The sequence below is a fragment of the Nematolebias whitei genome, chromosome 20 (assembly GCF_014905685.2).
Source record: "Nematolebias whitei isolate Nwh7 chromosome 20, NemWhi1, whole genome shotgun sequence".
Taxonomy (NCBI): domain Eukaryota; kingdom Metazoa; phylum Chordata; class Actinopteri; order Cyprinodontiformes; family Rivulidae; genus Nematolebias; species Nematolebias whitei.
In genome coordinates, this window is record NC_056517.1 from 36,322,108 (window position 1) to 36,349,946 (window position 27,839).

At 38.6% G+C, this 27,839-nt stretch overlaps 3 protein-coding genes across 3 annotated transcripts in view; 2 read left to right on the forward strand and 1 right to left on the reverse strand.

The window, feature by feature from the left end:
- Positions 1-420, reverse strand: part of mak (male germ cell-associated kinase) — a 13,147-nt gene extending 12,727 nt beyond the window's left edge. Inside the window, exon 1 of the mRNA XM_037694425.1 lies at positions 274-420. Coding sequence (XP_037550353.1) covers positions 274-374 — 101 coding nt within the window. The 5' untranslated portion in view covers positions 375-420. The remainder of the gene's footprint in view (positions 1-273) is intronic.
- A 4,655-nt stretch (positions 421-5,075) lies between these two features.
- On the forward strand, positions 5,076-9,692 carry plcxd2 (phosphatidylinositol-specific phospholipase C, X domain containing 2). The gene is made up of 8 exons (XM_037693880.1): positions 5,076-5,178; positions 5,427-5,563; positions 5,648-5,767; positions 6,108-6,161; positions 6,238-6,393; positions 7,131-7,241; positions 7,769-7,899; positions 9,533-9,692. Exons 1-8 carry the CDS (start codon positions 5,076-5,078, stop codon positions 9,690-9,692), a joined length of 972 nt encoding a protein of 323 aa, XP_037549808.1.
- A 16,100-nt stretch (positions 9,693-25,792) lies between these two features.
- The window catches only part of phldb2b (pleckstrin homology-like domain, family B, member 2b), a 43,552-nt gene continuing 41,505 nt past the window's right edge, over positions 25,793-27,839 (forward strand). The window contains exons 1-3 of the mRNA XM_037694233.1: positions 25,793-25,835; positions 25,972-26,095; positions 26,934-27,032. Of these exons, the coding sequence (XP_037550161.1) occupies positions 25,815-25,835; positions 25,972-26,095; positions 26,934-27,032 (244 nt within the window). The 5' untranslated portion in view covers positions 25,793-25,814. The remainder of the gene's footprint in view (positions 25,836-25,971; positions 26,096-26,933; positions 27,033-27,839) is intronic.

A 27,839-nucleotide genomic window follows, 5' to 3' on the forward strand; every position in this document is an offset into this window, starting at 1 on the left:
TTTTCAGCTCCCTTTTTGGCATCTGCATTTGGTAGCAGGCCAAACTGACAGAGACCATGCAGAGTAATGTGGTATTTTAATTCCACAGCAGAGAAAACTATGTAGTCTCTGTAAGTAGGTTAGACGGGAAAAAAATATTTGTATCGGTTATCGGCCAAATAAGATTTAACATATCGGCATATTGGATATCGGCTAAAAACCCAATATTGTGCATCCCTAATGACAAGGTAAGAAAATGACCAAAATTGTATATAAAAAGCGTGAAACACTCACTTCTTGATGGCCACGAGTTCTCCAGACTCGTTGCTGCGTCCCATCAGCACACACCCGTAGGTGCCGTCACCCAGCTGCCTCAGGGTGGTGTAGCGATTCATCGTCTCTCAGAAGCGCGATTCATTAATCAAAAGCCTCTTCAGCTGTTGTGATGATGAATGTTCTTCCTGCAGCCTTCTCTCCACAAACATTCAGTCCATCTACTCCAAAACAGGAAAACTTATACTGCAAATCCACTGAGCCTGGAGTTTAGAACCATCTTTTTTGGTGCATTGTCACAAAGGTTAGATCTTGAAGACGCTAAATCAGAAGCTAAAAAAAAACAAAAAAAATCAACATGTTAATATACAACACATTTAAAAAAAACAAAACAAGCACGACCACATATGATGCTAGGTTCTTTTCCCCAAAGTGAGGAGCATCAGGTGCGCAAAGCATTAAGCTTCAACATGGACGCCCAAGGGTGATGACACAGACGGATTAGGCCAGGAGAGATGTAAATAGGGTGTTACATCACCAACATGTTTACTGGCTTCCCCAAGCTGCACCCGGCCTGGCAAGAGGATTGGAGTGACGCCATGAAACCGTGAAATAAACCTTCATGAGGCTCTATAAAGGCTTGATCAACAGCTCCTCAGATTTACGCATTTTGGGTGAGAAGAAGAAGAAAACGGCGTATATGCATGCAAAAAGTAGCTTAAACACTCGTTAACGTCAACTGAAACGAGGCACTTTCTATTGTGGATAAACAATTCCCAGTTGATTTGTTGGCTGCAAATTGTCATGAAATGCATATAAATGTGTCAACATTACTATTTATTCTGAACTTTTGATGGCAGGAAATTTGTTGATTTTAGTGGCAAGAAAAATAAAAACTTGTGGCATTGAACTTAAAGGAAACCAATCAAGACGAACGGACGTATGGGCCACAAAAATACGAATTTAACTCAACGTGAACAATATTTTGAAGCAAGGACAAAAGTTGACTCATTTTGGTGGAGAAAGAGTTTTAAATTGTTGTAGATCCAAAACAATAAAAAACTTATAAACACTAAGCTTATGTTTTTTATTAAAAAGGATTTAATTTATTTGATTTGTTGGGTCTATGTTTGTTGTTTTCTTGTGTTTGTAAAGTTCTTTTTAGTCTGTTCTCAGCAACAAAAGCGTAATTTGAGTAAGTGTCCTTTGAAAAGGGGGTCGATCAGTCTTTTGGACCGATCGAAGTTCTGAAACATGGTCCAGCTGTCAGTCGCTACAACAGATTCATAGGTTTTATAAAGCTGATCATCTCGTATGTAGATGATACCACTTTATATTCATTAAAAAATGTCCAATTTCCCTCTTGATTATTTTATCAGCTGTAATATTTGTCCAAGTTTTATGAATCATTATCCAAAAGTCTCCTTTCTGGTAGAAATCAGTAAAGGTTTGTGATGCTTTGTGCCATGACTTGAAAATAAAAACATTATAGCCAAAGATTTCCAGATGACCTGACTGAAAAATGTTGGATTATAACCAAAGGTTTGTATTTTGGGGGACTGCCTAGTAAGGCAGCACTTATTATTATCCACCTGACAAGGGTTTCTTAACTTTATATCTTACTCTTCCATCATTTAATGCGGCACGAACCGCAATGTGCACCCCCTCAAACGTTATAATAAAATGACCATCTCAGCACTGTGATGTATGCTATTACTTTTATTGGTGTTTTGAGTTACCATGGCGACATAATTTGCAAACAAAGGTGCCCTTTTTATTAGTCGTTCATCATAGACTGGTTGCAAATCACATATCCAAGATGGCCACCTGAGCTAAAAAGAGAAACAATATCTCTAAATCAGCCAGTTTTAGAGATATTAACCTGAATTTGGTGTGGTAGTAGCTAAAAGCAATGCCCAATTAAAAATAAATTAAAAAAATTCAAGATGGCCACCAAAGCGCATTGGCCTTCAACCCGAGACTTGATTTCACGTCATTTTTATTGGTATTGATTTGATCTTTTTATTATGTTTTAAACTGAGTTTTTAGTTCACTGTGTGCTTGGCTTTGTAGCTTTGTTTTTATTTGTTTTTAACTGATGTTCAGCACTTTGTTTCAGCTGTGGCTGTGTTAAAGCGCTTTACAAATAAAGTTGATGACGAAAGCTCGATTTAAACGCCGTTAACTCGGTCGTTTTTACACACAGAGCTGAATTTTAGTTAAAGCTGAGAACCTTCCCCATCACATATCGACTCCAAATCAAAAATCCAAGATGGCCACCATAGTTTAAAAGAAAAAAAATGACTAACTCATTGATATTTTGCCATTTAAAGCTGAAATTTGTTATGGTGGTAGCTGAGAGCGAACCCCAACACATAATACTCTCAAATCAAAAAATTTAAATGGCTGCAATGTGGCAGTCCCCATCAAAGTTTCTCCAGGAACTTATTGCTCATTATGAGAAGATTGTTTTTCATCTGTTTTGATGTTAAACCTAAACACAATATATATATTTTTTTAAATTACAAACTAATTTGCAGAAAGTCTGCATGGCCTGCTGGCCAAAATGATACCATTCTTAAACTGCAGTGGTGGACCGCACAAAATCACTCCAAGGGCCGCAAACGGCCCACGGGCCGCACTTTGGACACCCGTGAACTAGTTTGCTGTTTACTCAATGATCGACAAGAACCAAAACCAATAATCAATTTAATTTTTGACGTGTCTGCTCATGCCTAACACTGTAATTACATGTCTTCTTGGTAATAATGATATCCAAGTCTCATAGACTACATAAACCAGCCGGACCTGCAGGAGAGGGATTTACAAGGAATTAAGACGTGCCAAGACCACGTGACATTAGGAAGCTGAGCAAGGTCAGTTCCACTAAAAATAAAGGTGGGAATTAACCTGCCGGAGGGAAATTAAACAGAATAAAAACTGCTTGTTGAAACGAGCAGCCTTGTTTTGTTGAACGGAAGTAGTAAACCGAAAAGAGCTTCGTAGCTCGTCTGAAAAAGATGTTTAAACTACAAACATGTCGCTCCTCGGTCAGTTTATCTCCCCGCGTCCAGGTTTAAACTCACCATTTTAGGGTGTTGCCCTCCTCCTCGGCCGTTGTCTGGTTCTGCTGATGGCTCCTGATAAAAACTCACAGTTTGTTTTCTTCCAACGAGTCACTTGTGCGCGCGTGACCTCTGCCTCCATGGAAACCGACACACAAACGCGACCTCTCTTGTTTAGAACGGATTGGCCGCGGTGCTTTGTGGGATTTGTTGTCCCTCGAAGGCGGTGAAAACAACTTGGTACTGAAATTTACCAAAATTAGGAGATTAAGATAACTTTTTTTTTAACATCTTATGCTTTTCTTAAAATTTAGGCGTAAACTGATCATATACCGGATTCCAGTCTAAACAATCCGCCATTTTTATGAAGTCAACAAACGTAGCATTTTTTGTACCGTTTTTTTTATGTTGCAACACAATTAAATCCAGCCTAGCTCCTTAAATTAATGTGACAGATCCTGTATTTACCTAAAATGCTACGTTTAGCTCGTTTTCTGGAGTATTCACGCGAATTTTCTAGACACGGAATAAGGGACAGAGTGAGACCTCTTCGTTGAATCAACTCTTTGAACACAGTGTGTGCAATACAGGTTTCTCACCTAAAGAGGGCGCTACATGATCATGGCTGAGATTACAGACGGTCTATGCCTTTTATTTTAAATAATGTGGCATCTTTGCAGGAATCAGACTACAGGCTGATGTCTTGCTTCATCCTTTAAGTCTAAATCCTTTATAAACTCATGATGTATTGCCTTTTTACGATTTTTTTTAATCTCTAAAGGATTATGCTGACATTTTCCTCCAATTTAGACAAGTTACAGATGGTGCTAAAGAGTTAAGTGAAGTATCATTAAAAAAAGAAGATACTAGCTTTTTGAAAATTACAATTTCAAGAACACTTGCATGGATTTAAAAGAAATTATGTAGAAAATGATGCACATTAGTCAAGTCAAATCAAGTCAAATTTATTTGTATAGCACGTTTAAAGCAGGAACTGTTACCAAAGTGCATACATGCATACATACATGCATTAGACTGCAACAATCCAATGAATAATACTTACGCATTTAATATGTGCACAACACATTATACATTGAAGAAACCAGTTAGGATGTGCAAACATTGCTTTGCCCAGAAAAAAATAAATGTAATATTTTTCAGTTATTCAGGATTATAATAAGACATTGTCCAAGTTATTTGCTCAAGTTGGCTTTTCCAACAATTTCTTGTCTTTATCATTAGCTGTTGGGGAAAACACACAGAAAAAAAAGCCACATATTTTTTTAGAAATGTTTCCATAAGGCTTTATCTTGTGAAATATATGACTAAATATGTTTTAAACTGGGAATGTGATTTTTTTGTGATATTGTGCCAGTTAATAAGGTTATTATTTAAGCAGGTATTTATGTGCTTTGATGATGTTCCAGCACAAGTCTGGAACATGTTAGGCACAAAGGAAGCAGAATGGGTGGGGGAGAGGAGGAGGAGGAGGGTGTAACAAGCGGAGATTCACTCTAAGAGGATTATTGTAGTCATTACAGCTTCCTGTGGGTACAAAATGACCGGTTCGTCTTGACTCTATGCCGGTCACTCCAAAACTAGTGCCATTCTCGGTGCATTTCTCTGATCCTAGGCATGTCATAAATTATTCACCGCCTTCCAGGATGACCTGTGGTTGTTGTTACCTGTTGGGAGCTGTAGAGGATCTGTTACCAGAAAGCGGCATCCTGAGCAGGTTTTGGGCAGGTGGTTCTTGACATGAAGACAAGACCTGCGGGGATTGGCAAGGTCAATGCCGACTGGATGGGGTCACTGCCCTCCCAACTCAGTGCCATGCCGCTCAAATGCATCGCTGTGCCAGGTGAGCCATGCAGTTACACCTGATATGCTTAAACAAAATCATTAGAGTAGGTTTGCTTAATTGAAATGTGCACAGGATGTATCTGATGACCAGACTCTTGACCAGAACTATCCAGTCTTCCAAAACTATGTGAACGCCTTCATATCTGAGGAACAATTTACATATGCAATGGGGGGGAGATGAGACAAAGAAAGCAGTTTTAAGACAGCGGTTGTGTTCCCTTTTCACCTGCCAATGCTTTCCTTCAGGCTCTCATGATTCCTTTACTTTCTGGGTGGATGTGCACGCTCCTGTGGGTCCTGATCAGAAGGCTTATGTCAAATACCTGGCCACCTTATTCAGTGTCCTGGCCAAGAAAGTCATGGTCAAGTGGTCAATGACACAGGTATCCTGCAGTTTACACCTGACAGATTTAGAGGTAAGGTGATTTAACAGTCGGCTGTAACACAAAAATGTTCTGCATTTTCAGAATCTGACATTTAGGGAGCAGCTGGATGCAGGAATTCGTTATTTTGACCTCAGGGTATCTTCCAAGCCAGGCGAACCTGGAAATGAGATCTATTTTATCCACGGCCTCTTTGGACACAAGGTGAGGGGGAAATAATTTACACACAATTAGCTGCCATTTTTACACATAAACGTCTTGCAATAAATAAGAAATTCTTTGTACACCACAGTTTAGCAAAATGAATGTTTTTGTCTAGTTAACCAGAGGAATGACATCATAAAAAGTACATTTTAATGTAAAATATTGGATCGTTATTCCCAGCTCTGTTCTTAGTTTTGTTTCAGTATAAACAGGAATTAGAATTGTCTGCCACTGTACCAAAACTGGTTCTCAACCATAAATTTCAAGTGTAGGAGTTCAAGTATTTTTTCTATCCGAGTGATAAACCATAAGTGATCTCACCCTCTGTTTGTCTGCAAAGGTGAGAGACGGCCTGCTAGAAATTAACTCCTTCCTCTGCAGGCACAAGAAAGAGGTGAGAAGCCCACGTGTCCAAGTGTTTAAAACGTAAATAAATAGTTGGGAGACGAACTGATAAGTTCCTGATGCAGGTGGTGTTTTTGGACTTCAATCATTACTATGCAATGGAGACAGAGCACCACGTCTACCTCATCAGCATGCTCCAGGAAGTGTTTGGGAGCAAGCTGTGCAGCAACTGTAAGGTGGAAAACGTCACTCTGGACTTCCTCTGGGAGAAGAAATATCAGGTGAGATCCACTGTGCAACACACACACATCCTTATATTACTCGTGCATGGTGCAAAGTCAATTTAAAACATGCACAAGTATGGTAAGGGTGTGTGTGTGGGCAACAGACCAATGAATGCCAGGTAATCCCTGCCACCTGAGACTCTGAGCAGGAATTATGGCGACCATCATCCCATTAACACTTGTCCAATAAACTAACCTGCCTTTTATCATCACATTTTCTCATCTCATGCTCTCAGATACACGTCATGTTGTATTTTGATTGCATTTCTAGAGCTCTTTCACACACAGATTTCGAGCCTGTTAATGTACGACTGAGCTGCTGTTTAGTTGTAACGATGGGGTTTTGTTACACTTCTACTGTATCTCGCGCAAATAGCCTCCTATCATTCCTGTTCCCGTGACCTTAATCTGTTATTGGCTTACTTGGCGAAGGAGGTAGAAAGAGTCATTAGGAAAGGAAAGTAAGAGTTTGAACTTAGAGAGCTGCAGAGGGCAGCATTTCTCCCTTTTTTCAGGCTGCCAAAGTTCTTTCATGTCCCACTGATGCATCATGGGCTAATGAAGTCAACTGAAAAGAAATTAAACTAATCAAAATAAACGTCACAAACACATTTAACACATTTCGTTAAAAAATGCCGTTAGCGTTGGGTCATATCCGGCTGTTTGTATTGTCGCTCGTTTATTTTCGGTTAAAGATGTGTTCGCATTCTCTCTAATTGTTTTTCTCCTTCCAGGTTATTGTTTTCTACCATCACCCCTCAGCACAGGGTATCCCGGTCATGTGGCCTGGCTATAAGATCCCTGCTCCCTGGGCAAACACCACCGATCCCAACAAGCTTATACAGGTAACACGGCAACTCTCAGATTTTCCCTCCAAAGGGTATCAAGTAACATCCTTATGCACACACTTCCAAGAAAACCCTTATTGTGGAGGAAAATGTCTGAAACATCAATCAGAGAGCGGACAAAATGGGAAATCAGTTCTGCACAAAGCACACAAGTTGTTCTGACAAGGACCGAATAAAGAAAAGTGCTTTTATTGTTTGGAATAAGAAGTCAAAGTTGTTACCGTAACTCAACAGAATATTAGATTGTTCATAATAAGCACCAGACTGCATATGAATTGTTGCTTTACTTGTTTGTTTGGGGTCTTTGTCTGCCTTTTGGATGTACTTTTTAAGAGTACTCAATGAAAGACTCAGATTTAGAAACCTTTTTATGAGTTTAAATTAAAGACATATGCCCATCCCTTCTCTGTCCTATTTAATTTATTCCTCGTAGCCTCATACACCCGCTTGCATGATGCCTTCAAAGACATTTTCAGGAGCTCTTTCAGTAAGATTTTCTTTTGTTTACCATTCTCTCCCTTGAGTTCCTCGAAACGACAATGAAGGAAAGGGTCACGCAGGGGTCGTTCCATGTGACCCAGGCCATCCTCACGCCAAGAGCCAACACCGTGGCCAAAGGTTTGGTCTGGGGGCTTCGCAACTACCTGGTAGAAAGGTCAGTGTCTTGATGGGTGCACGCAGGAACAAGAGGAGTATGGGTGTAATTGTCCAGGTATTATATTGCAGTACATTTCAAATGAGAGACGTGCACCAAACAATGCAGAGTATGTTCAAATTGACACTTTGGCGACACTGGAGGGGGCTTGAATCTGCACTTCTGAGGAAACGGCATTGCTTACTCCTTGTGGATAAACATTCAGTCTTCCGGGTTTTGTTCTGCTGGTGGCTGACACGCTGCTGGAAATTTACGAGTGTTAGGAGAGATACTGGCAGAGTCCCCGTGCGTGAGACTGACTGCGCAACAAACCAAAACACCTTTCGTATCCGTTACAATTTCTCTTAAGCTGTAAGACGTTTCAAAATCCCATCAGCCATTTGGTTTCCAACATCTGCCCAAGCATTCAGCCAGGAAAAAAAAAGATCCTGGCAGAAATAAAGCCCTAACATTGACAAAAACAAAAACCAGAAGCAAGAAATATGAACACATTTCAAATGTTGGGTTAAAGTTCATGTAAAAACTATTTCTGATGACATACCGCGTGAAAGCTGTGTTGAAATTTGCAGATGAAGCTGAGACTGAATTGATAAAGTCATAAGAGACAGAATTCTAGCTAAAAGAAGCAAAACTCTAGTTAGGTGCTAATAGTAGCCGAAGGCTAGAAGTAGCAGAACAATGCGCTTAACAAAAAGTAGTACATTTGAAGTTTATTTTTGCAAGTATACTTTAAGTTAAGTATATCAAGTATACTACACACCATACTTGTAGTGTTCTAGAAGTATACTGATTTAATACTTGTTTGGACTAAATTGGGACATTTTTATACTAGTTTAAGTATATCAAATAAAGTTTATGAAAAGTAAATTTCAAGTACACTTCCTCATTTTTAGTGTAAAATAAGTATACTTGTAGTACACTTAAATAAACTACTTTTTGCTAAGGTTGGCTAGAAGCTAAAAGTAGTAAAAGGCTAGCTAAAAGTTCAAAGTTACAAAACACAAATAAAAAGCAAATCAACTTGTAGCTTAAAGTTGCAAATGGCTAGCTAAAAGCTAAATGTAGAGAAATACTAGCTGAAAGCTAATAGTAGCATAAGGCTATCTAAAAGCTAAAAAGCAAATGATTAGTGATAAAGTAAACGTCACCAAAAAAACAGGCTAAAAGTAGCAAAAAGAACCAAAACTAAGAATAAAAGTTTTCCTGCAAGCTAAAGATAGCGAAAGGCGACTTCAATAGCTAAACAGTAGCTAAAAATAAGTCAAAGACTGGCTAATAGCTAAAAATATCAGCAAGCTAACTAAAAGATGCAGAATAGTAGCTAAAAGCTAAAAGTAGCAGCAAGTTTACTAAAATGGAATTCAACCTAAATGTTTTTGAAGGAACCAAGAGCTGAGTTTTTTTTTTCTATAGGAAAATAATGATAATAAAAGTTAAATAATTTTAAAAGTATAAAAGTTACAAATCCCCAAATTCATTGCAGCCATTCTCTGAATAAGCCGAACATTCTGATAAATGGTCAGCTAAAATATCACAAAGTATGCAGAAATAAAAGTACAGAAAAACAGTTGTTGTTTTTTTGTGGCAAAATAAAAACTATGCACCTTCTGATGCAAACCTTCTGTCGTCATAGAAACCTGCCAGCCATCATGTCCTGGGTTGAGACGCAGAGACCAGGGAAGGGTGGAGTCAACATCATCACCTCGGACTTTGTGGAGCTCACCGACTTCGCCAACATCGTCATTAAACTGAACAACCTGCTGCTGTCGGAGCAGAAACGCAAACCAAGATGACACGAGATGTCTCGGTGCTGATCACAGCATCGATCGCACAAACCTTCACTTGTCACCACAGTAAATGGTTGACACAGTGACAAAATAAAAGCACTAGTCCTAACTGACCGGTGTGCTAAAGTTTGCTTTAATACTATTTTCCCCCCAGCATTGTAATGGATTTGAGAGAAAAGTGCATGCTGTAAGTTAACGGGTTATTTTTGTTTTTGCAGCCACGCTGTGAGCAAGGAGGCTGTTTACTCCTGCACCTCCACCAGTCTGAGAGCCAAATATGTGTGGAGTCTGTGCCACAGTTCCCTTTTAAAAAAGTGTGGACCCATACAAGAAAACACCTTTAGGTTTTAAGTTTACAGTCTGTTGGCATGAGCTCAGAAATAGAAGCCGTTTTCATTGAGGAGCTTAAATAGACAGAAAAATACAGAAACAGTCGTTTGCACATTTGTCTTATTGTATATTTGCACCAGTATGTGTTTGTGCCTTTCAGGCTCAATGGTTACCAGACAGTAGTGTGACTGTCCCTGTGCAATTTTTAACTGAAATGAGGACGAGAAGACACAGGAGCAGTGATTTACAGAGAAAATGACTCCAGTTGTCTTGTGTGGTGCAGCTATCAACCGGACGTGACATTCTTCATCAGCACCTTAAAGAGAAATAAAATGTCTTCCTGGTTTTTCTCTTTTGGCTTTTTATTTTTTTTTTACTTTTGCCACATTGTTGGTCACCAAGCTCCATGAGGTGCTCACACACACACAGACACAAGCAGAGGAGGTTCAGTTGTTCACCGTATTGTCCGTCGTACGACGCACCGCCCTATAAGTCGCATCAGTCCAAATACGTCTAATAAAGTGGAAAAATCCATAAATATGTCGCTTCGCCGTATACGTCGCATCTATTATGCATCACCGCTGACAACCCGGAAATGTGGACCGGTGTTGTGCCACAAATCAAGAGCGTGCACGTGAAGACTTTATCAAGAATTTAACAAGATTAACACTTAAAAACTAGGGATGCACGATATTAGATTGTTGGCCGATATCCAATATACCGATATGTTAAAACTTATTTGGCCGATAAACGATTCCGATACTGATGTTTTATATACGTTCCTTTGTCAGAACATAACCTTCTTATTTTGGCTTATTTGCTATAAAATTGCATAACAGCTGTAAGAGCTGGTGACATATATTCAGTAACAGTCATACGCATAGCACTTTAACTTATATTAAATGAAACGTGTTAAATGTTATTTATTAGCATTTGACACCTGCGGTGCTGTCTCACTTGCGGAGGTTTGTTCCAGGTTCCTATAGCTGCAGTGTGGGATCCTCTGCACTCATGTGCATGAAGGACAGACTTTTTAAGTTCAAAGTTTTTGTCTATCCATTGTGCCGTAAGAATAATCATGCTAACGAGGCTAACACGACGTCCACATGTCTGTGGTAAAACTCACCCAAGCGCAGCGAAATGAAGCTGACACAACAGCATGCCATACTACTCGAGTGCCATCTAGTGGCTGAAAATGGTAGTGTTCAATATTTTCAGTCAGAATGAATGAAAACGGTCATATCTCAGCATAAAAATTGGTTTATAAGTATGGAAAAAAATCCATAAATACGTCGCTTCGGCGTATAAGTTGCAAAGCATGCAAATTATGCAAAAAACGTGACTTATAGGACGAAAAATATGTTCATTACAACCACCTGGGAGAGCAAATCGGACAGAGAGCTCTGTTGTTTGGATTGGTCCCAACTTTCTCCTTCTGTCTTCCAGCTGATTTGCAGGGTCTCAGGAAAAGACAACTCAAGGGTGATTTTCCAGATGTAAATGAAGCCCCTCAGTAAATAAAAACTGCTTTTGTGTGTGTATGAATTTGTATATTGATCAAGATCCTTTCATTTGTGCTAATGGAATAACCCTTTTATTTTTTTTAAATCTTACTACTCCTTCACACTTGTTTGTTTAACACGCGTTCCTCACCACACGTCTCGTCTCCTAACAAATCCAACACTTTGTTTCCCTCCGCTCTGCAGCAACAGTTCGGTGGAAACGTTACAGCTGCATAAATCACCATCAGCAGACTTCTTCATGACCAAACATGGTGCAGTTTGTTGGCATCTCGGCGGCCGAAATATTGAAAAAACGTCACTTTTGCATTGAAAATGCACCTATTCTGAGAAAAGTATTCACCTTAGCCAGGTTTAACTCTAAACAGATGAGTAAACTTGGTTTTAGTTCATTTAGCGTCTGCTATTTCCTGTGTGTGATGTGAAATACCGGAGTTAGCCGGGTCACTTGAGTCTATTATGCAGAAGATTGTCAGCATATCCCCTACAGACTACGCGGTGACTCGGATATTTATACAGCTGTAAAAACACCCGTGTCTTATGACTATCCTTCCTCTGAATGAGGTGAGCAAAGAAAGAGGGAAAACTGAACAAAGATTACACAAAAAACATTGAAATTGAAGATACTTCTGAATAAAGCTGACCTCTTCTCTAATCCCTTCCTCAAAAGCTCCAGAATTCCTGCTCAGCCTTTCCAGCACCACATGGGAATCCTGGAATTCTGTCCGGAATGCCACCCGACACCCAGCGGCCCTGTTGGACCTGGGATGATGTCAGTGAGAAACGCCGGGCAGCTCTCCCTGCTCTCAGCCACCCATGGCGACATGTTGTGTAACGGCCTCTGGAAACACTTGACAAGAAAAAGAGCGACAATTTTCTGGTAGTTTTAATCCTGGGAAATGTTTTGATTTGCTTTTTTGAGTTTGCCAAACTTTCAACGCGTACTTTAGTAAGTAAACCATAAAAAAAAAACTTGGAAGTTCTTGGAGAAACTTTGACGGGGACTGTCATGTGACACCCATTTAAAATTTTTGATTAGACAGTATTATGTGTTAGGGTTCGCTCTCAGCTACCACCATAACAAATGTCAGCTTTAAATGGAAAATATCAATGAGTTAGTATTTTTTTTTATTTTAAGCTATGGTGGCCATCTTGAATTTTTTAAAATTCATTATTTATTGGGCATTGCTCTCAGCTACCATCACACCAAAATTCAGCTTAATATCTAAAAAAAAAAAGGTCGATTTACAGTATTTTTCCCTCTTTAGCTCAGGTGGCCATCTTGGATATTTGATTTGCAACCAATCTGTGACCATGGTAACTCAAAGCACCAATAAAAGTAATAGCACTCATCACGGTGCTGAACTGGTTATTTTGATGCAACATTTGTGGTGGTACACGTTTTGCATTAAAGTTAACGGAAGAGTAAGACATAAAGTTAAGAAACCTTTGTCAGGTGGATAATAATAATAATATGTGCTGCCTCAGGGCAGTCCCCAATAAGCGAGAAGCCCTTTTGACATGTGTGGGGAAGAATCAGGAGCGAAAGCTGCTGGATTTGAAATTCAAAGATTCACAGCGTGAAGGAAAATAACATGAAAGTTAGCGGGCAACCTGCTTCCAACTCTTTTAACAGCTGTAATTGATGAATAATTAAAAAGAAGATAACTGTGCGAAATAGAATTACTCGCCTCTGACACATGATTGATGGTAAACCCTCGTGCTCGGTGCAGAGCGATGCACGACTGAACACGTTGCTGAGATTTTTCAAATAGTGAACATAACTTATCCAAAGAGCAGCCAAACGGAGCGGACACTCCCTTGGTGGAGCACTGAATAAAGAATATGTGTTAAATATGTAAGCAAAGTGAGTGCATGTTTTTCCAATCATCTGTAACTTGTGGGTTTTTGTCCCGAGGGGCATTCGTGCTGCATCTGTCTCACACCTGGAAACTCAGGGGAACTCTTGGTTGCTCCTTCAAAGGTCTGGCTTGTCTTTAAAAAATACATTTCCCATAAAAATGTCTTTAGATTTGAGCTACAGATTTTTCTTTGCAACTGCATGGTATGCATGCTGCTGTGTGTGGGTATAAATAAACTGTATCTGGTGTTTCATTTTCGCCTGCACTCGCTATAATTATAGTCATCGTATTAGAACATTTGCTGCTTGGTTTTATGTGTTTATTGCTACAGTTTTAAGCTTTTATTTTATTTACGGCTACTTTAAAATCAAAAGAACCAAGTTTGGGATGCTTTAAAGCAGTGGTTCTCAAACTGGGGACCCCTGGGGGTCCATGAGCAAGTGATTGAGGGTCCGCAATACATTTTTTTTATTTTTTACAAGCACGTAGATGTTTAACAACAATATTAAAATACACCAAAATGCATGAAAATCACATCAACCATATTCCGCTATTTGCGTTCTGGCATCAATCGGTTTATAAATTAAATCCTGTAAAGTGGACTGTTGTTGTGATAATGTTCAGTTTTATGTCAAATGCTTTCTGTAATAATATGAAGAAGTATCAATACATTTATGTTCATTATGTGAATAGTTAGTTTTAAAATGGTTTTTGAAACTCAATTAAAAATTTTGTTAATTAAATGTGTCTTGAATGAAAAAATACTCCGTGTTTAAAAGTATAAGAAACGTATAAACATTATCAAAGAACTGGTCTTGAGAATTTGTGTTACACAAATATTTCCGATGCGTTAAAGAGACAAACTTAAGAAAATAATTTAATAAACATGAGAGTTGTGAGGGGGTCCCTGGAACTTGTTCGCCCCTGTAAGGGGTCCCTGAACTCAAAAGGTTTGAGAACCCCTGTTTTTAAAGAACAAACCAATCAGTTAGTTTCACAATTAACATGAAAAGTAGACAATAAAGTGTGTGTGTTTGTCTATAATCAAAATGTCTCATGAACCTGGAGACAAACTTATGTTGCATTCGCAGGAGGGTTGAACCCAGAACGCAGACTGACAGAGTGGTCTTACTGGTATTTTCAACAATAAAACAAAAGGCTGACTAGGATAAAAAAACTACAGGAAGACTTACCTCTGACGTTTGGCATGGGAGCCAATAACACACAGGTGAATTATGAATGGAAGGAGACTGATGAGGAGGAAACACCTGAACTGATTGTAGACTGCAAACTGGTGGAAGTGGTCAGACTGGCTGAGGAAGACTTCCAGGAGCTGACAAGTAATTGAGGGTAGATGAATTACGGCACGTAGGGTAAACGAAAATACAAGTAACAAACTATAACAAGATGCAAATCAACCTGTAAAAAAACTCACAATTGTTTAAATAAAACACAAAAAACAGAAAATGACAATCATTGGATGTCCTGTAAATAAACAGATTCACTGTTGGTGTCCGATTCCAGTCGCCACAGTAGTTTCACCTTAGCAAATACAAAAAGGGTGTAACTTAATCAGTTTTACAGATACCGAGTTAAGGTTTGGTGCGTTAGTAGCTGAGAGTCGTCCTCAACACACACCCTGAGTGCTAACACATCTCACAATATCTCATGAGATCACGGATAATGTCTTTAACAAAAAATGGCCATAACTCAGAGGACGATGTGCATCCTTCAAGGAGTTATAGATTTTTAAATATTGGAATAAAAAACTTATAATGTGTAAGTATTTTTTAACTTTTCAGGAAAAAAATAAAATATAATTTGATCTGAAGATTTTGGTTTAAAAGTTTCTCTTGGCAAATTATGAAGTCAAACGTAAGAAATGTTATTTTGAAACATGGCAAACGGTGCATGGAGTTTTGCACTTTTTAAATGCAGGTCCTCACTCAGTGTAAACAAATGGCTTTAATCTGCACACTTTATACAACAAATCTGAGAGCAATACATACTGTACACATAATCTACTACCTATTGTTCTTAAGTACTCACATACTTGTATATATATTTATGTCATATAGTCTGTTTATACACCTTCATAACCTGTTCATAGTCTGTACACTCATATATATATATATATATTTATACTTATAGCATATTCAAAACAACTAACTCCATCCATCCATTATCTTTTACCCGCTTCTTCCATTTTGGGTCACGAGGGTCGCCGGTGTCCATGTCCAGCAATCACTGTGCGAGGGGCGGGGTACACCCTGGACGGGTTGCAAGTCCATCACAGGAACTAAATGTATATTGTAATATATATATATATATATATATATATATATATATATATGTATATACTTGTTTTTTTCGCTAAGCACTTCTGGATGGATGCAAACTGCATTTCGTTGCTTTGCACTTGCGACGTGTGCAATGACAATTAAGTTGAATTCTATTCTATTCTATTCTAAATGCAAGTAAAGTCATTGGACTCTCGTTCCCAAACGGCTCCGTTGACATCACCAATGTGTCCCGTCTTACAATCTAGCTGTTTTTTTCTTTTGACTGTCCTTGGTTGCTATTTTGTTTTGATTTGTAAAAAAAAAGAAGAAGAAATTTAAATTTGTAAGCCTCTTTTGTGATTGTCTGTTGTCGTCACTCTTTGTTAAAGAAGTCATGTCTCTCTTGTAAGTGAGTCCCCGAGGCTCAATGGGATTAACATGTATAAATAAAGGTTGAATGAAAAAAAAAATAAAAAGTCAGTCACTTCGGCTGTTTTTAGTTGCTGAAGTTTTATTGCTCTAAGACTTTATCTGCTGTAACCCACCAATCAGCCTTCACCATAAAGCCTGGGTAACGTCCCGTGAAGGGAGATCAGTCCACAACCGTCAGGTAAACATTCTTCTTATCTTGGTTGCTTATCTCCAGCTGCCAAACCCAGTAGGTCTGAAAGAATGTTCTTTCTTCTCTGCTGTCCTGTATTCTGTGAAGCAGCTCTCCATTTAAAGGAGGTCAAGTATAGGTCTGTTAACACCTGCACATTATGTGTGTGATAGTGTGTGTGTGACTCAGGAGCAGAGGGAGACTCCCTCCCCTTGTTCCCTGTCCAACTCTGCTTCCAGCTGTTGCTGCATTCTTCTGCACGTCGCAGTGGGCTGAGGCCGCAGGCGCCTTCTTCCTTTTCTTCTTTCTGCAACTTCTGCTGGAGGGTCTGAATGTGACAGAAGATGTTCACATGGTGCGGGGACCGTCTGCCCAGTCGGCGTCACTGCAGCAGGAGAAGCAGCTCAGTGTTTCTGGGGAACTTTCTCTGTCCTGAGGTGACTGATTCTGTCCAGCACGATGACACAAGTGGCCAGCCCTGCTTCAGTAATGGTAAGGAGGATTTTAAATTGAGACTATATCATTTAAAACTGGGATTTCTTTGAGATTACTTACATTTTATCAAACCAAAAGTCAAATATCCCCCACAAAATAAAGATTTTTAGGCATGAATCATCATCTAAAGTTAGCCTGTCATCTGCTTTGGACATTGAAAATGTCATGATTCAGTGAACGCTGTTTATGTAACTTTCCAAATAAATTTACAAAGGAAGCGTTCCCTTCCTGAAGCTCTTTTACTATTTAAACAACTAATTATTATTTTTTTGTTTAAAGCAGTCTGTCTGTTAGCCAGATATCTCATGAACCACTGAATGGATTTGAAGGAAACTCTCAGAATATAATCAGTGGATGTGCATCTAAAACTCTTTAAGTTTTTGAGTCAACCCAATTTAAGATGGCTGCCACAGCCAACTGATCTTTGGAAACATAAAAATGGCTGTAACTCAACCAGATTCCCAGGTAATAAGCCAGGATTTGGTGTTGTAGTAGCTGCTCCTTAACTTCAACACATACTTTGAGAACTACTATTGCTTGATACTTTTGCTTAAGAGTTTTGAATTAACTCTTGGTGTCAACCCTGTCTTTCTGTTAGCAAAATATTTCATGAACCATTAGATGGATACTAATGAAAGTCTCACAAAATAATCATTGGTTGTGCATCTAAATCCCTTTAACATTTGGAGTGAACCCTCTTAAAGATGGTCGCCATAATTAATAAACCTTAGCAAACACAGAAATGGCTATAATACAGATAATGAGCTAGAATTTGAAGTGGTAATAGCTGAGTCATATTGAACACAATCTCTGAAGTATCGCAGTATTCTGAAATGGTTGTTTTGGATATAATCATGTCTCTTCTCATGAAAAGATGATGTTAGTTTAAAACAAAGGTGGTGGGTGATATGCATTACTTTAAGTAATTCAGTGAATTCTCATGTGAAAACAAGTTAGCTCATATTTTCCTGCAAAGTGATATATGCTTTTTAACTGTATCTTTCAAATAAATATTTTAAAATAATAAAAAATTAACTTTCCTCACAGGAGAAAACAGCAAAAGGTAAAATAATACCATAATTTCCAGACTACAGAGCGCACTCGAATATAAGCCACGCACACTAAATAAAAAAATACAAAACATTTTTGTGCATATATATATATATATATATATATATATATATAATGAGCTGCGCTTGTGTTTAAGCCACAGGTGTCCACATTGTTACATGAGATATGTACACAGAAAGATAAAAAAAACAACAACGTTTAATTAAATACATATCAATAACATACACAAATATGTACAGTAAATTATTATTATTATTTTCTTCTGAACAATGCCTTTCACATGGCTGGTAAAAAAAAAAAAAAAGCATAAATTAGCCGCAGCATTGAAGAAGCCGCGGGATTCAATGCATGTAAAAAAAGCAGCGACTCATAGAGCGGAAATTACTGTAGTTCTGTGACTCTGACGTATGATTTTACAATGAAGTTAGGATTAAAATAGTTAACTAAATTACACTAAATTGTAATAGATTTGTTTTCAGATGCGTACATTTAGTAAACTGAAAGAATTTAAACCAGGCGGGAGCCTATTTTATTTGTGCAACAAAGAATCATATTATATTAGGAAGCCAGAGGTGCAGCTGGAAACACTTCCTGTCTCTTATGAATCTTATTTCCTTAACCAGGACTTGTTTGGATCTATTTCCTCTTTCTGTCTTTAATCAGTTCAGTTTCTTTTGTTATTTCGAAACTCAGACTTTCCTCCAGCGAAGCTCCTCACGAGCTCGAAATGTTTTATTACAAAATGTCCCTTCTCCAAATCACCATCCTTCCTCGTCTCTTGGTCATATCCGGCTCCTTTAGAAACCAAACATCAGTTGATCCCCTGCATATGGCAGCTGATCTAATCTGGGCTTTTCCACAGACACAAACACCCCGAACAGAAAAATCACATCAAGATTTTCTCCACTTTCATGTCGGCTGAAATAACAATAGACTTTATGTGCTTTGCTGACAGACTAAAAAAATAAAAATAAGCAAAGGAGTGTGCAGAGAGTCTGAGTGGCAGGGATTGGTTGATTCTTAGCAGGAGATCAAGGTCGGGTTGTAGCTGTCAGCTGTCAAAGTTTTTATCGCAGCAGGCACAATGCACAGGAAAAATACACACTCCAAATTACCAGTACAAATGTGGACTAATAAAGGACATGTCCAGCAGGCTGGCAGGAGACATGTTGATTGGTCTCCTGCCTTGCTGTAGCTGTTACATTCATGGAAAAAGACAGAAAGAACAAAACCCCATTTAGTTCTAAGAGTTGCTCAATATGAGGGACTCTATTAAACAGCTGATACAATGCGTGCTTTGTCAGGTGGGAGGAGGAGAGAGTATCGCTGGAATGTCAGGGGAGGGGGTGCTGGACAGACAGAAAGATGGAAAAGACATAGATAAAGACACAGGCTGAGACCGGCTTTCAAACCAGTAACGTACAAGTAATACTGAAGCTTTTGCTGCAGATAAGAGAAGAAATCCAATTTTTTTAATGCTCATCTCTGCCGACCAGGCTGTGCCACCATCTTCAGAAGTTGTTTCGAGCACATATGACCTCAGCAAAGAGTTGCCACATGCACCCAGATGGATAAAACATAACTCTTTGTGTTAAAGATAGAAAAAAGGAACAATCCTGATTCATTGTTAGCAGCGTTTTTTTTTTTCTTCAGATATTGTGCCATAAATGAAGTTGTTTTCTTTATCTAGACTTTAGTTGGCAACTTCATGATACTTGCAATATTTATCATGTTTATTGTTAGATTTAAAGAATGATGTCTAATAAAGAAGTGGAAATGTTCAGCCTGCTTTGAGAAAACAGACATTCACACAAGAGAATAAATCAAAACTATCAGCTGTGATGCAGCTGAAATATTCCTGGAATAAAAACAGAAATTGAAAAGAAAAGCTAAATTTACTTGACTCACAAATAATGAAGAAAGATATTAGTCTGAAAATGCTGTCTTGATTTCATGATCCCTGCCTCTTCTTTCTCTTTCACTTTATCTTTTCTCCATCATTCTTCCCCTTCTTATTTTTTTCCTGCACATGCAGTGATTTAGATATTCAGCTGCTCTGCAGACGGCATGAGAGACGGATGATGTGTTTGTACATGCTGTTATACTCGTTTTGTGTGATATTTGCGAGCACAGTGCAGATATCAGATGGTTCCCTCAAGATGTTGTAAATCCCGTGATTCATCGGAGGCAATTAATAAAGCAACAGTTCAGGTTATTTTTAGTGATTTATGTGGAAAGTTTATATGTAAATATTATCTTACCTGTTGTGGATGACCTTTTGAACAACCTCTGGAGAATTGGCTTAATTTGGACTAGACTGACAAGCTAACAGAATAAGAAAACAACTCCTATTTATTTTTAAAAAATCACATTGGTGTGTGTAAATGGTATTCTACAACGCTTTAAACTACTGTTTTCACATTACAGTTATTTCAGCAGAAATATGACATTTCTCATCGTTCAGAAATATGATATTTCTCGTGGAAAGGCAATAGGTATCGGAGGCGCTAGCCATGTAAAGTGTTCACTTTTTGGGTTTGCGAATAACCGTAAAGCTTCATGTAAATAACAGTCGACGGCAAAACTGTCAGCAGAGTTTGCGGAAATCACTATGACGTTTTTATGGTCTTGGAATCAGAATCAAAATAAGTTTTATTATCACTGTACCGAAATACAGTGAGACTATGTTCGTAGTCGTCCGTAAGATGGGCGGAGTGCACGTTGCTGCTGCTCCTAAGACTGCGGCCCCTTATTCTTTTTAGACAGGAAAAGGGTAAAAGGCCATGAGGAGAGGATAGTGGTATTACACAAAAGATCTCTTCACATCTTGTCCTTATCAGGACACAGTTTAAGACATCAAGAAATTCTGCCAGCCAACCATTTATAGACACATTACAAATGCGTTTGACTCCAAGACGGTGAGATTTGTCCATGAAGCACTTCCAGATAGCGCATAGTCCAGCTAAGATGTTGGTGTCAGCCGGTACAGCTCTGATAAGCGTTCACAGAAGTTCTCAGGGTGGGGGTGGGGGATTGCGATAGACAGCTTTCTCAGTTTACACATATCCCAGGAGAAATTTGATAAGTCCTGTTTCTAGGCCAAACGGGGGAGTCAGATTCAGATAAGCCACAGTTCTTGATTTTTTTTCAAGCAGTCTGTTTTTTCTCATCAGCCTTGAGTTCTGACTGTACTTTTAATCCAAAATAGCCAGATTTGTGGGCATTCCACTGGTCTCTGCATATTAGCCTCTGTCTAAGGTCGTCCCCAACATGCTGGCGAGTCCCAGAAGCTGCAAGTGGCCTGCGATTCTCTCAAATCGCTTCCAGCTTATGGTTTAGCTTGTAAATCAGCTGATTTTGAGTGCTCGAAGCACGAACCAAACCTTCACACAGGGTCGGCAGCTTTGCCATGGCCGAAACTGCTGCCACCATATTCTTTAATAGCCGATAACATAGGTATCCACCAGTGCCAAAAAGCAGAAACTCTACTATCTTGATTCCAATATCTTCGGCATCCTCCTGAGACAATACGGAAAGACACATCAGATCCATGATGTATCATGCCGAGCATGAGGATTCTCCAGGATCCTGTCGCCTTGTTGAAAAAAATTTATCGATTGCGTTGAAAGTCCAGCTGACCAGATCCATGACAGTAGTTTACGTTTCGGGAGATGTGTAAATAGGAGCTCCGATACACAAGACAGAGAACAAAAAAGCAGGAGGTGGACGGGAGAGGGTAGAAAGGTGTCCATCTTGCACAAAAGCGAGTGTACAGAAGAAAGCCGTTAGTTTGTCAGTCTGTTCTAAGCTCGTTCAAAGAGCTATACATGCACAACAGGTAAGATATTGCTTGTTTGTAGTCTATCCACAAAACCACACTCAAAAAGATCTGTACTATCACTTTATTGTTGATGGAGTCTTTGATGTCTGCTGTCAGGTTAATGTTAAAGGTGAAACTGAGTGAACACATTTAAGTTTACCCTAAAAAAAAAAAGGCATGAAGTTCACCACATGAAGTTTTTGCCTCAGTAGAATAAATTCCAGGACAATCTGATGGTAAAATTTAGCTTTCATCTTCAGGTCAGGCCAAGTGTTTTAATACGATGAGTTAAAAAACAGACAATAATAAAGGGTATATCTGTAAATCTGGAAGGGGGGGACACACCTCACTGCTCTGCTTTAATCATAACAAACAAAGCCGCAGACTCGTTGGGACCTGCCTTAACACCTGGAAAAAACAAGGTGAGCGAGTACAAAGGAACAAATTACAGCATCAACGATGAGGAACAATAGAATAAAGGTTAGAAAAAGGCGGGAAACAGAAAATGAGAAACGAGAGGCAGGCAGAGAGGTGAAATACAGACATTCAGATTATTATTCAAAGAGATAACTTGGGGATTTTTTAAGTGAAGTTCTCATTAGCCGTGACATCCGACATCAGTCGTGCAAAGTATGAAGAAAAGAGCAAATGTTTCTTCCAGGCTGGACCAATTAACAAACAGGACTCCACTTAAAAATAAAAAAATTCAGGCTTATTAAACAACTTTTCTTTAAAAACGACCGGTGTGAAAGAACTAATATTAAACCACTACACATTTGCATGCTACTGATTGGTATGATTGAAAATATTATCGTTGCAGCCAGATAAATTAAGATTAAGGACTGGGCCTGCGAGCCTTTCATTGACACTTGTCTGGTTCCCAACACGGATCCTTGGGGAACACCATCCTGCATGTTTTACTTGTTTCCCTCCTTTGACACACCTGATTTGAATAAATGGGTTATTAACAGGCTTTTGCAAATTAGAAGAAGTAATAAAATGACTGAATCAGGTGTGTTGGAGCAGTTAAACAACTAAAACATTCAGGATAGTGTTCCTCGAGGACCAGGGTTGGGAACTACACCAGAGCTATCCAACTAAATTTATCAGGTGGCCACAGTTACAGAAAGCCAAGTCCGGATAGGGTCAGCGGACAGGATATCCATTAGTTACTGTCATTAAGTAAGTTTGTTTTACGGTTTAAAATCTAGTTTTATTTAAAAATGAACCCATTGGTAGGCCGAACTGAGCTCACCCATGGGCCGCCAGTTGAAAATCACTGCCCCACACAGTCTGTGCTCAGCAGAAATATACTTTTATAATGATTCTGATGTACCCCTGTTGAGAAAACGTCAACAAACTAAACAAGTAATGTCGTAGCAATTTAATATTCACTGATGTAAAGTTGATAATGTTATTTTTGACAATGATTTGTTATAAAAGCCTGAAAAACTGTCACTTCTTTGGCTAACCGTTAAACTAGCCAAAGAGCAAACTTAAAAAAAAATGACCAGAATATCCTTTTAAACTTTGACATTTGATTGACCCTCTTCTTTAGCAGGACTCTGTAACATTTGTTCACATGATGTTGCCATAATACCCACTGTGTTTGCTTTGTCTACACCAGAGATGGAAAAAAACCTGACAAAAATAAATAAAGAAAATAACCGTGGAGCCGGTATCGTCTTAAAAGAAGATAAAGAGTTGAAGCATGACTTTATTTGTGGGTGTTTTGTTTGGATAGGGGTTAGAAGGGTCCATATCTGTGTCTGTGGGTTTTTTGTGTCAGAGGCGATGAGGGTGTCAAAGCAGCAACGGAAGCGTCGTCAGAAAGGAAGCTGCTGTTGAATGAGAGGAAACTGTGCAGGCTGTGTTTGATTCGCTTTCCCCAGATTGGAGGACAGAAAGGAAAAGAAAGGAAGTGAGATTTAAAAAAAAAGGCAAGAGGAGAGGATGAAATGGGAGAAGTGCAAAAGAGAAAACGGAAAAAAAAAGGGGTTACAGGAAAGATGGCTGCAGGAAACTATATAACAGGAAATAAAACCCTGAAAACAATGCAGTTTCAGTGACTGTAACAGCTGTTTATAATGACTCATTTAGATCATTAGAAGGTTTTTTTTACAGGTTTAAAGAAAAGCAAGCAGAGGAAGGAAACTGCTCGAGGTGTAAATCAGTGTGTTTGTGGTACTTTCATACGCTGTAATCATCTCTGCTTTGGTGAGAAGCATTTTTAACTCACCCGTCCAAGACTGAGAGCACACTGTGTTTGTGTCCATGCATGTGGGCACTAAAATAGTAGCAAGCTTTTTTTTATTTCCTATCCAATTGTAGGTTACTGAAGAATTGTCCTTGACTCAAGAAATTTACTCAAAGCTTCTTTGATCGCAGTCTTCATCTGCTCTTTATTATTTTTATCGCTAATTTATGATAAACTATAGTTTTCCCTTTTATTCTTACAGTCTACTTCCTATAATAAAACATATTTTGCTTTTTTTTTTTTCTAGGACAAACTTAAAATGCTTATTGCAAAGTATGAACTCAAACATGAAAAATGTCATTAACTGTATCACATGGTGCAATTTGAAATCGTTTACTCAAGTAGATTCATGAATAAAATTATGACTAGTAGTTTTTATAAATACTTCTTTAAAAAGACTTCAGTTAATTCAAAATGCTGCTGCCAGAGTCATAACTGGAGTTAGTGGGAGAGATCACGTCTCCAGTTTTAGCTTCTCTCCAGTGGCTCCCTGTCAAATCCAGACTTGAATTCAAAATCTTACTTCTAACCTACAAAGCTCTCAACAACCTAGCTCCATCTTATATTTGAGATCTCATTGTTCCATATTTTCCTAACAGAGCACTTCACTCTCAGATTGCAGGCTTACTCGCGTTCCTAGAGTTTCCAAAAGCAGAATGGGAGGCAGATCTTTCAGTTCTCAGGCTCCTCTCTTGTGGAACCAACTTCCAGTTTCTGTCTGTGAGGCTGACACACTGTTCAGTTTTAAGACTTTCCTTTTTGATAAATCCTATAGTTAGAGTTGGCTTAAGCTGCTATAGGAAGTTTACCTCATGTCCTGAAATGAATTGCTATAATTGAATATTTTTCATTTGATACTATTTCTATCTTATGTGATTCTTGACCTGCCATTGTGTATCTATTCCTACCAAACCCAGCCTGTCAAAGCAGATGGACGCTTGTCCTGAGCCTGGTTCTGTTAAAGGTTTGTTCCTCGTGAAGAGTTTTTCCTTCCCACTGTCGCCTTCGTGCTCGCTCAAGATGAGAGTTTTGCGAACTCAAAGCAGTCTGCTCCGATAAATAGTGTTAAATTATTATATTCTACATGAATGTTTCTGTTCATCCGTGCCCTGAGATAATTTCTGTTGTGATATAAATAAACTGAACTGAATTATGAATGCACTCAGTGTAAACAAAGCCCTATTGTCTGCATACCTTACTCAATGGATCTGAGCATAAATATGTAGTTTACCTATTTTTAGTCATGTTGGACGTTCTTTTACACAAGTAAACAAATGTGCAGGGGAGAAGGCAGCTCATTGGAAACTTTGCTTACAAATGTTTAATTTAAAGACAAATTAAAGGTTAGTAAAGGGGGGTAAATGTGAGGTTTTTGCTTCCTACTTCATGAATTTTGTTTTTGATCGACCATCATGGCAGTACAATGAGCCCCTTTAATTAAAAGTGAGACGGGGACGTTAAAAGTTGCGCAGCGCTTGCGTGAACTTGCTTCAAATGAACTTTGAGATCTGATAAGGAAAAAGCCGTGATTAGGACTTACTTTGATGTTTGACTTGTGGAGCGACATACATTTAATGAAGTGAACGTGATGGAAACCAACAAATGGTGGAAAGACTGTTTTCATGCAGCATTTTAATGGTTCTTCCACTAAATTAAAGCTCGTGTGTGATGTTTCCTCTCAAGCAGGGATTTCTTCTTGGATCACTTTCAGAGCGAGGCTTTCTTTCATGTGGCAGCTAAACGAGCCAAAAGCAGTTTGTTTGTGCGTGTTTGCAGCCTTGTGGAATAGTGATTTATTATGTCAGGATGCTTCTGACTGTACTTAATGTTTTTGAATTTTGTGTGTTTTCGCAGGAGTCTGAGATGATGTATAAGCCTGAGTCAGATCAGATGTATCCAGCTCCACATAAGGTGAAAAAAAATACCCTCTCACAAACACATTTTTAATTTTTATGCTTTTTTTTTCTTCAAAGAATCGTTCAGTAATATGCAGAATGCATTTAAGAAATGTGCGTAAAACTAATACTTTATATATGTTTGGTTATAGTCTTCACCCTTGGACCTTATTGACACGAGCAAAGGCTTGAAGGTCCAGACAGCTGCCCCTCATCTAGTCAGCCTGGGCAGTGGGAGGCTGAGTGTGGCAATTACTGTGCTCCCACTCAAAGAAGGTAACAAACAGAAAGAAATGCAGACACACTCATGTATTTACTCTGTTTCCAAGGAGAAATAGTATTTTTGTTCCTGCAAAAGCATCACTCAATACCACTTTAAGGGATTAAAAGAAATCCTCGTCTCATTGGAAGGAAAAGAGAAGGTATTGGGGTATGACTTAAGACTTTTTCACAGTGCACAGTCCAGACGGTGGGAGTCCAGCTCACCTATCTCCACTTTCATTCCTGCTGTACAGTTTGCAAACCATTAAATCTTCCCATGTAAATACTCAGCAGTCATGCACAGCCTTGACGTGGAGTCTGGAGTGAAACCAAATGTTCTCCTGATCTCTCCCCCTTCTTCTCTTTTATCTGAGCAACTCCCACACGGCAGTTTTTTTTTAAATTTATTTATTTATATTGTCTATACTCTGCACTCTTACACTTTATTTCTATAGTTACAACAAAGCTACAGTTAGAGCTGCATGGGAGGAAAGAAAGTGATCCTTTGTGTTAGTTAAAAACCAAGATGGAGATTTGATGTATGACAAGTTTTACACAGAAATGTAAAGTTCCTTTTTAAGGTAAACCATCGATGCTTCATTAATATTCGACTTAGCTGCCAAAAACTTAATCGTGCAATCAGAAGTAAAAAGTTGCAACAAGACACTGAGACGCTTGTTCAGCTCATTTTTATTAGTAGCCTCCAGACAGAACAAGGAACACTAATTCAGACTGCTTGATATGAAGTTAATAGCTATAAATTGCAACGTCTTCTTCACATGTTGTCCGCACCTTTTGTTTCATTTAATATTTAATGACTATGTATTTTACGGCTTATTTCACCGTGTTCCAGGGGTGACTCGAATAGGCAGAGAAGATGCTCCGATTCTCCAGGATATCACGATCCAGGGGCCTGGCATCGAGGCTGAGCACTGTCTCATCATCAATCAAGGTCGGTTCTGAAAAGTCATGCCCTTTTCGCTTTAAAACAAATGTAACCGTACTGTGAGAATGCATGTGTTTTCATAAAAGTAGGATACCCATCCATTTTGACAAAGAGATAACCTGCCAAATATAATTTAGAGCAATTGGATTTCGGCGAAAATGCAGTGTGAATGCTTCTTGATGAAGAACTTGCAGAAAAACAGCTGAAATTGGCTAAAAACATCCTGAAATGCAGCTAAAAAGGAAGAATAAGCGTGAGCAGAAGAAAGCAGAAAGAACACATATTTGCTGAATCTGGTTTAAATAAGCATAAATCAGCACAAACATAGTAAATAAGCTCTAAAAGCTAAAATTATAAGAAAAAAAATAGCTGAAAAGGTAGAAAGAAGCTTGGATTACCAGAAGGAAGTAGAGAAAGAACAATTTTGCCCATTTAGGCTGAAAGAAGCAGAAATGAGCACAAAAAAGTGGATATTATCTGAAAAAAGTTGAAATATGCAAAAAAAAAAAAAAAAAAAAAAAACCCCAGCTGAACAGTACCTAAAAAAAAAAAAAAGCAAAAATAAGCATAAACTACCAAAAGGAAGTGGTGAGGGCACGTTTTTGCTGAATTAGGCTGAAAAAAATTGAACTGAGTGCAAAAAATGTGGAATTAGCCAAAAAAGCTTAAATCAGCATAAAACAGCTAAATAGTAGCTGAAATAGCAAAAAAAGCTGAGACTGGCAGAAATAAGCTGAAATTAGTAGAAAGAACCACAAAAATGCTAGCCAAAAAAATCTAAAAGGATCACAAAATAGCTGAAATTAGCTGAAA

Coding starts and splice junctions, on each gene's coding strand:
- plcxd2 (XM_037693880.1), top strand. CDS start 5,076: ATGAAGACAAGACCTGCGGGGATTGGCAAGGTCAATGCCGACTGGATG. Junction 5,179..5,426: donor CAAATGCATCGCTGTGCCAG/GTGAGCCATGCA, acceptor GCTTTCCTTCAG/GCTCTCATGATTCCTTTACT. Junction 7,900..9,532: donor CGCAACTACCTGGTAGAAAG/GTCAGTGTCTTG, acceptor CTGTCGTCATAG/AAACCTGCCAGCCATCATGT.